At 41.2% G+C, this 10,000-nt stretch overlaps 1 protein-coding gene across 1 annotated transcript in view; it reads right to left on the minus strand.

Annotated features, from left to right (window-relative positions):
• Positions 1-10,000, minus strand: part of LOC122247656 (hemicentin-2) — a 165,299-nt gene that overhangs the window by 56,837 nt on the left and 98,462 nt on the right. The window contains exon 3 of the mRNA XM_086542880.1: positions 2,098-2,312. Coding sequence (XP_086399006.1) covers positions 2,098-2,312 — 215 coding nt within the window. The remainder of the gene's footprint in view (positions 1-2,097; positions 2,313-10,000) is intronic.

Genomic DNA, 10,000 nt, shown 5'->3' on the forward strand with positions numbered 1-10,000 from the left:
AGCAATGACGGTATTGATAAGAATATCAACATAAGTATCAATAATAATGATATTATCATAATGATCAAGTCATATCATCGCTAAAATCATTATTACCATTATCGTTATCAAGTTTACTATTATCATTATGATAACTATTATTGATATAATCGGTATGATCATTATCATCATCATTATAATTATTGATATCATCATTATTTTTATTATTATCATAATAAGAACTGTTATCATCATTACCATTATTATTGTTGTTATTTTCTATCATCATTATTATTATGTTATCATTATTAATATCATTATCATTCAGATTATTATTATCATTAGCGTTATTGTTATTGTTATTATCACTATTGTTCTTATTGCTATTGTTGTTATCATTATCATTATAATCGTCTTTATTTTCTTATTATTGCCGTTATCATTATCATTATATTCATTATCATTATAACATCATCATTATCCTTATTACTAGTATCATTATCATTATCTTTATTTATATTATCATTATTTTTATTTGTATTATCATTATTTTTATTTGTATTATCATTATCATTATATCATCATTATCATCAGTACCACTATATACAATAGTAGTAGCAATACTACCAGCATCATTGACAGTAGCAACATCATTTTTAATAATTTCTAATTATCTTAATCACCCCCAACACCATCATCTTCACCACAAACATCACAATAACCATCACTAACCCAAGCTCAAGACAAAATAGCACCACAGTTACGAAGAGAAATGAGCGAAGATTCAGCTAAGGAATTCCTCCACATTATTGATCTAAAGACAGATCTTACAAGTATTGACTGACCTATGGACGTCTTGTATTTTTTTATGCTTCTTCTTCTTCTTTTTTTTCTTTTTTTTTCGCAAGTGCGAGTTTATGAATATCGGTTTGAAGAAGATGTGGTAGGTATTGGGGGAGGGGGGGGGGTGATTGTTTTAGAAACGTTTAAGTGAAATTTCCGCCGTGCATCACAGCCTTGGGATTAGTAGGAACGACATATTTGAGAATCTTGCCATGCAAATGAATCCTTCATGGTTGCAACTAGCAAGCAGGCAAGTAAAGTCGTGGCACATTCAATGCATCTCATACACACACAGATGCACACGCACACACACTCACGCTCACGATCGTACTAGCAATCGTATTGGATCTCTCTCTGTCTGTCTACATCTCTGTCTCTGTCTCTGTCTCTCTTCTTCTTTCTCTCTACGTCTCTTTTTATATTATTATTATTATTATTAACATCATCGCCATTGTTATGATCATAACATCATTATTACATTATTAGTAGTACGTCCACACTCACACACATCTACACATACACACAAGACACAGCCACACCAAAACACGCAAGCAACACCCACTGCAAACACACACACACACACATACACTATTTCTCTCTCTCTCTCGTTCTCTCACTTATACCCTTTTCTACATTAGTCATAATAAACTCTGTTCTCCCCCCCCTCTCTTTCTCTCTCTCTCTCTCTCTCTCTCTCTCTCTCTCTCTCTCTCTCTCTCTCTCTCTCTCTCTCTCTCTCTCTCTCTCTCTCTCTCTCCCTCCCCCCCTCTCTCTCTCACGCTTACGCGCTCGCTCCGTCTCACACACAGGTGAGGAAGGCAGGGCCAAAAGCTGTTCTCGTCACACGGAAGGACCTCATTGTGGTAATCCCTAAGGAGGTTGTGGGATTAGCGGGTAATCCTTATTTCGGTTATACAGATGGTTTAGACACACGCATACACAGGCTGTACGTATACACATGCATACATGCACGCGATATTGCAGTTACGCACAAATACAGACACAGATATACGCGCAAGCACACACTCACATTCAGATATTTACTGGCATATATATAAACACGAAAATCATCCACGTAAGCAAACAGACACGCAGACGCACATTCACGCACGACAACACCAAAACACACACACACGCACACAGACACACACACACACACACACTTACACACACACACACGCACACACCCAAAACATCAACTCCAAAGACACAGAAAGGGGCGGGCGGGGGGGGGGGGGCAGAGGCCTCGTACGAAACCAAATGTTCTCGACCCACCGACTTCGCGCCCAGATTTCTTGCCCGACATGGCATGAGGGCGGGAGACCCCACCGCCGCTGTGATGTTTCTGGGAGAGTCCGGGTGGAAGTGGGGTCCTCGGGGGGTCGGAAGGGGGTCCCAGTCGGAGGTGAAGGGGTCTTCGTCGTCCCCCAGCTGGTTGAGGTCTGTCTGGCTCCCTCGGACTCGGCTCTCCACGCGTCCCATCATCAGGCCTGTGGCGACGCGGGGAAAACGTTTTCAGTTTTGAAAGACAAACGGCAGAAGACAAACGACAGAAGTAAATGGTATCGCGTTTAGGCTGAATGAAAGGAAAAGGTATATATGAGACTGAATATATTTTTTTTCATAACTTGTGGAATATTCAATCTCATTTATATCTTTTTCTACATTCGTTATGATAAATTCTGTTCATCGTTTAGAATAATATAAGGTTTAGAAATTATAAGGTATGATAGATTAACAAAAAAGATGAGGAATTTAAATATGAAAAAAATCAACATATAGCAAGCAATAATGTAGATATACACTAGAAAAAAAAAGTTAGCGTGTCAAGATCCGTGAGTTATTTCCTGTACAGTCATTTGCGTGAAACCTTTTTTCTTTTCCTTTTTTTTCTTTTAACAATTAGTTAAAGATGGCCATCCAGCATAAAGGATCATATTTCAATTGCAAAATACTGTACTAACAACATCATTATTCAAGAAACCCAAGTAATAAACCGACCGCCAAGCGATTCATTATGATGTAGTGTGCAATTAAAGCCCCTTTGTTATCCACCTTTTCATTTTACATTTCTAATCCCCCACACGCAAAAAAATATACATTTTTCGTTTAATCTCTTCGCAATCAAGTCTTCGTCTGTCCAGATTTCATTCACCTTTAATTAACCATTTTAAAGATTTCCCCTCGCCACTTTGCCGCTCGTGATTTTGCGGGTTGTTTATTTTGATAATTCACTAATCTATCTTAGTGATTGCGGGAAAAAACGGTGGTGTTATCTATGAGTTATGTCAATTATATCTTTATTAGGCATTCCGTCTTCGTTAGATCTAGAAGAGAGAGAGAGAGAGAGAGAGAGAGAGAGAGAGAGAGAGAGAGAGAGAGAGAGAGAGAGAGAGAGAGAGAGAGAGAGAGAGAGAGAGAGAGAGAGAGAGAGTGAGGGGGGGGGGGAGGGGGAGAGAGGAGAGAGAGAGAGAGAGAGAGAGAGAGAGAGAGAGAGAGAGAGAGAATTAGAAAATAATACAATAAGAATAAAAGTGAATTTAAACAACTCACGCACACACACACACACAGTCAAGTGAACAGAGAAAAGAGTAAAGGATAACAAAACTCATTAAATATCTCGGTCATGGGACACTTAGGCAACCTAAGTTCAACGAGTATTTATTAAAACTGTCTAATGGGAAATGTGTTTACCTGCGCCGACTGCAGCCACCCTCCGTCCCTAAGAAATGTGTATATACGTATTCCAAACCGATACAATACGCCGCTTCCTTAAGGCCGAGTTACGGTAACACTTCGAGGATAGAGCGTTTTATCGAAGTACAAACTTGTCTTAACACATTTCGAGAGACGTTTTATCCCCAAAAGAGAGAGTTGCGTTTTTTTTTAAAGCTTTTAGTATGGCTGATTTTTGGTTGAGTTTGGTATAGTTTATTTTTAAATTCATTATTATTATTATTATTATTTTTTTTTTTTTTGGGGGGGGGTTGTATTCTTTTTATTGTTTGTTCCAGTTTTATTCATACTTTTTTGTTGTGATTTTTTGTTGTATGTATCTTGTTCCGTGCGTAAGATAGCCGTGCCACCAGCTTTACCTATCTAATGTGTCCTGCGGTATTATCGGTTAGAGTGGCTAGTTATAGTTTCTGGTTACTACCTGTAGCCCCAAATACTACCTGTTACTGGATACAAGTGCTGTGGATGCCTTTAATGCCATGTCCTCTCTCTTCCCAGTGTCAGTTCTGCCAGTTACTTCATTATACTAGTAAGAGTTACATCCTGCAGTGCCAGTTACTAGCCGCTACTAGTACAAGCTACAAGTCCGAGTCCCCACCACCTGCTCCTGTTGCGAGTTACCACCCGGAGCGTTATCAGAGCGAGTTACAGCCGCTTACTTCAGCTGGTTATCACGTTCGTTCCAGGGTCAGGAAATGAGTGCTGTATCTCTCTCCTGGTGCCTGCATTAGGCTAATGGGATATGTAATTTGTGAACTGAAAAGCCATTAGGACATACAAGCTGGAATAGCTCTTGTCGGAAACAAAATTAATATGTGACGATATTGAACGTTTGAGAGTCATAGATTTAATCCTCTGTTGTAATATACAGCCGCCCCACGTGTCGTTGGCAAAGCATGTTGGACTTCGAAGCATAAGGTGTCGATTCAGGGTAAAAAGATGACTACAAGCCAGGATAATGCATAACGAAAGGGACAAGATACATGGCACGTGAAAATCCGCATGTAATTACCCCAACCGTGCTTCAATGGTGGCTAATAAACAAATGAAGCCAAGCGATATCACATAGCTTTTTTTCCGTGTGGTAATAAGGTACGCGTTGATTATCTCATTATCTCGGTTTTATCCTCGCAGTCCTGATAGGTCGGAGAGTCAGGGATAGGAACTCGAAGGAGAGGAAAGTCGGGAGGGAGAAGTCGAAGGGCTGGGAAGTCAGGAATGGGAATTCGAAGGAGAGGAAAGTCGGGAGTGAGAGGTCGAAGGGCTGGGAAGTCAGGAATGGGAATTCGAAGGAGAAGAAAGTCGGGAGGGAGAAGTCGAAGGGCTGGGAAGTCAGGAATGGGAATTCGAAGGAGAAGAAAGTCGGGAGGGAGAAGTCGAAGGGCTGGGAAGTCAGGAATGGGAATTCGAAGGAGAAGAAAGTCGGGAGGGAGAAGTCGAAGGGCTGGGAAGTCAGGAATGGGAATTCGAAGGAGAAGAAAGTCGGGAGGGAGAAGTCGAAGGGCTGGGAAGTCAGGAATGGGAATTCGAAGGAGAGGAAAGTCGGGAGGGAGAAGTCGAAGGGCTGGGAAGTCAGGAATGGGAATTCGAAGGAGAGGAAAGTCGGGAGTGAGAGGTCGAAGGGCTGGGAAGTCAGGAATGGGAATTCGAAGGAGAGGAAAGTCGGGAGGGAGAAGTCGAAGGGCTGGGAAGTCAGGAATGGGAATTCGAAGGAGAGGAAAGTCGGGAGGGAGAAGTCGAAGGGCTGGGAAGTCAGGAATGGGAACTCGAAGGAGAGGAAAGTCGGGAGTGAGAAGTCGAAGGGCTGGGAAGTCAGGAATGGGAACTCGAAGGAGAAGAAAGTCGGGAGGGAGAAGTCGAAGGGCTGGGAAGTCAGGAATGGGAACTCGAAGGAGAGGAAAGTCGGGAGTGAGAAGTCGAAGGGCTGGGAAGTCAGGAATGGGAACTCGAAGGAGAAGAAAGTCGGGAGGGAGAAGTCGAAGGGCTGGGAAGTCAGGAATGGGAACTCGAAGGAGAAGAAAGTCGGGAGGGAGAAGTCGAAGGGCTGGGAAGTCAGGAATGGGAACTCGAAGGAGAAGAAAGTCGGGAGTGAGAAGTCGAAGGGCTGGGAAGTCAGGAATGGGAACTCGAAGGAGAAGAAAGTCGGGAGGGAGAAGTCGAAGGGCTGGGAAGTCAGGAATGGGAACTCGAAGGAGAAGAAAGTCGGGAGGGAGAAGTCGAAGGGCTGGGAAGTCAGGAATGGGAACTCGAAGGAGAAGAAAGTCGGGAGTGAGAAGTCGAAGGGCTGGGAAGTCAGGAATGGGAACTCGAAGGAGAAGAAAGTCGGGAGGGAGAAGTCGAAGGGCTGGGAAGTCAGGAATGGGAACTCGAAGGAGAGGAAAGTCGGGAGGGAGAAGTCGAAGGGCTGGGAAGTCAGGAATGGGAACTCGAAGGAGAAGAAAGTCGGGAGGGAGAAGTCGAAGGGCTGGGAAGTCAGGAATGGGAACTCGAAGGAGAAGAAAGTCGGGAGGGAGAAGTCGAAGGGCTGGGAAGTCAGGAATGGGAACTCGAAGGAGAAGAAAGTCGGGAGTGAGAAGTCGAAGGGCTGGGAAGTCAGGAATGGGAACTCGAAGGAGAAGAAAGTCGGGAGGGAGAAGTCGAAGGGCTGGGAAGTCAGGAATGGGAACTCGAAGGAGAAGAAAGTCGGGAGGGAGAAGTCGAAGGGCTGGGAAGTCAGGAATGGGAATTCGAAGGAGAGGAAAGTCGGGAGTGAGAGGTCGAAGGGCTGGGAAGTCAGGAATGGGAACTCGAAGGAGAGGAAAGTCGGGAGTGAGAAGTCGAAGGGCTGGGAAGTCAGGAATGGGAACTCGAAGGGGAAGAAAGTCAGGAGTTGGATATCGGAAAAAAAAAATCAAGGGGAAGTAAAGTCAGAAGTGAAATATCAGAAAAAAGGAAAGTCAGAGGTGAGGAGTCGAAGGAAAGGAGAGTCAGAGGAGATGAGAGTCAGGAGAAGGAAAAACAAGAATGAGAAGATAATTCAGGGAGGAGATAATCACAAGAAGCGAGTGATGAGAATCTCTGACAGATAACGAATTCCACGGAATGGAAAGAAAAAAAAGAAGATAATGAGCATCTAAATTATTTTTTCCTACCATTCGTCCTTTACGAAGGAAGATAAAAAAAAAAAAAACGTCATAAATCCATTCATGGAAATCAAAGGACAAAAAGCAAACAAACAAGCAAAGAAGAAAGAAAATAAAAATAAAAAGGGCAAATAAAAGCAGAAAGAAAAACACAGAAGAAAGAACAGAGGAATATGCATAAGAAAGAACAAGCAGAAGAATAAATAAAAAGCAAGACAAAGGACCCAGCATAAGAGAGAGGCAGGCTAAGAATCTGTACAAGACAGTTTTCCACGAGAGAAGGGAATGGACTTCAGAAAAACGTTTCGAGGAAATAAACATTCCCAGGAAACGTTTTTGGCAGATTGTACGTGGGGGGATAAAAGGGCTGGTTAGAGAACAAGAGAGAGGAAGAAATGAATGTAGAAGAGGGAATAAGGCGAATAGAGATGGTCACGAAAGATTGAAAACATGGGGGATGATGTGGGTGAAAGGATGAGTGAATGAAAAGATGGGAAGAATAAGTAGGTGGAATTAGAAATGAGAAAATTATGAAAAGAAATATTTGGGAAGTAGTAACACACTCACACACATACATAACCACGCACACGCAGACACACAGACACACACACATACACACACACACACACATACACACACTAACACACACACGGAGAGTTTAGAGATTCAATCTTCTATATTTAGATATTTCTTATCTCTATATATACATACAAACAGACAAACAAACAAATACACATATTAACGTGTGTCACCCTCCATATACAAACAACAACAAACGAGAACAACAACAGCCAAAAAAAAACAAAAAAAAAACAAGAAAACAAAAAAAGCAAGAAGTCACAAAATTACTCCAAAGTCTTAAAGAATTAATTTCCGCTTTCCGAGAAATAAGGAATTATCCTGTTTCTTTTTTTTTTTCTTCCTTTTATTTTTCTGTTTTGCACCACCATTCTCTCACTCCCCCCCCCTTTTCCCTACGCAAATAAATTAGCGTCATTAACGAGGGCTGGCTGTGGTGACACCCGTACAATTTTGCAATGCTGTGCAATAAAGATTTACTCGTTACTTGATGAGTTCTGAGGTATGTTTTTTTTTTCTTCTTAAGGATGAAGATTAAGGAAGAAAAGAAAGACGATTACGAAGGAAGAATGAACAGAAGAGAGAAGTAAAAAAAAAAAAAGTAATGATATGTAAAGACAGTCCAAGATCAGATAAAGAATTTGTGTTTGCTTGCTGACTTCCGGCTTTCAAAGAAGAGCGAAAGGAAGACATATGATAAGAAAAGAAAGATAAAGATATAGAAGAAAGAAATGGTAATTATTGGATAAACATGAGATAGAATGATAACGAGAGCGAGAACCGAAACTAAAGAAAGAGAGAAAGAGAAGAAAAGAAGACATTAATTGCCTAATAATAAACTGAACTGAATGTGCATCAAACAAAGAAAGAAAATTAGGAAGATAATAACGGCATCAAAAGGTCATTAAGAATAAGATCCATGAAAAAGCCAAATATCATAATCAATACCATAATCAGAAGAAAAACATTAGATTATCCTAAGTAAAAAAAAAAAAAAAAAAAAAAACTAAAAAAAAAACTAAAAAAAAAAAAAAAAAAAAAAACTAAAACGCTAATGATTAACGTTCCTCCTGATAGAAATACAACCAAGAGATAACACTAAAAAGATTATGATATTTACACACAAAATAAATTACATTTTGACAAAGCACATCAGAAGCTTTAACATGACAGATGCTTTCACTTTTGTATCATGTCATTCAGATGAGTGGAGATAAAGCTGATACCATAAATAGTAAATGAATGAATACTAATTGTATACCGAAATGTATTCATTTAGTAAATGGTAATTTGTTTATCCATCTATTAGCAATTCTATCTAATTGCTTATCAATATTGTTTCGTATATAAGCTGTCGATTGTATAAGAGAGAGAGAGAGAGAGAGGAAAAGAGAGAGAGAGAGAGAGAGAGAGAGAGAGAGAGAGAGAGAGAGAGAGAGAGAGAGAGAGAGAGAGAGAGCAGGAGAGAGAAAGAGAGAGAGAGCAGGAGAGAGAAAGAGAGAGAGAGAGCAGGAGAGAGAGAGAGAGAGAGAGAGAGAGAGAGAGAGAGAGAGCAGGAGAGAGAGAGAGAGAGAGAGAGAGAGAGGAGGAGAGAGAGAGAGAGAGAGATAGAGAGAGAGAGAGAGAGAGAGAGAGAGAGAGAGAGAGAGAGAGAGAGAGAGAGAGAGAGAGAGAGAGAGAGAGAGAGAGAGAGAGAGAGAGAGAGAGAGAGAGAGTGACTAGGACGCAAGTCTTCAGATTAGCGAAATCCTATTTCATAAATCAATTACGAATGTTTTAATTTAAGCGCTTCTGCTATTTTTTTTTATTAGACTCAAAGGCCAAGAACGTTAATGTCAAACAATTTGTCTTTTTTCCGAAAAAATACAACTGTTTACTTTCGGTTTTCCTCTCCTGGATGGAACATGAGTTGTGTATTTTATTTGGGCGTATTGCAGCCTATCTGTATGAGATATAAGATGTAAATAAAAGCAGAACAAGAAGAGATACAGGTGTATGAGTAACTAAGAGAGGGAGAGAAAGAGAGTGGGAGAAAGAGGGAGAGGGAGGGAGGGAAAGGGAGCGGGACAGGGAGAGGGAGAAAGAGAAGGGGAGGGAGAAGGAGAGAGAGAGGGAGAAGGAGAAGGAGAAGGAGAGGGAGAGGGAGAGAGAGAGAGAGAGAGAGAGAGAGGGAGGGGAGAGGGAGAGGAGAGGGAGGGGGGGAGGGGGGGGGGAGAGGGGGAGGGAGAGAGAGAGAGAGAGAGAGAGAGAGAGAGAGAGAGAGAGAGAGAGAGAGAGAGAGAGAGAGAAAGAAAGAGAGAAGAGAAGATAGAGAGAAAGAGAGAGAGAAGAGAGAAAGAAATAGAGAGATTGATAGAGAGAAAATACTGTGAAATTTCTTTATTCTTTTCATTCACAAAGCCTTTGATCATGGAGTGCAATATGCTTTTGTTTCCCGATCCAATATTCTTTTCTATGATGACGATTAAATACTGCAGGAGATTAGTCATGCTGTTACTTATCTTTTTGAGCGTTTCTTGATATGTGTTTTGATTGCATGATATTTCTAAGCAAAAGTACCGTCACACACACACACACACACACACACACACACACACACACACACACCAACACAGGGCTGTGACTTAAAACTGACCGAATATAAGCAGAAAAAAAAGGATCACAAACATACTCTTCAACCTTATTCTTGCATTATAAATCTTTCCCATTCTCCACAAATACGTAAACGAGACATAGGCCTC

This window comes from Penaeus japonicus, unplaced genomic scaffold, assembly GCF_977035675.1.
Source record: "Penaeus japonicus unplaced genomic scaffold, GWHDUDI00000001_assembly GWHDUDI00000001, whole genome shotgun sequence".
NCBI lineage: Eukaryota > Metazoa > Arthropoda > Malacostraca > Decapoda > Penaeidae > Penaeus > Penaeus japonicus.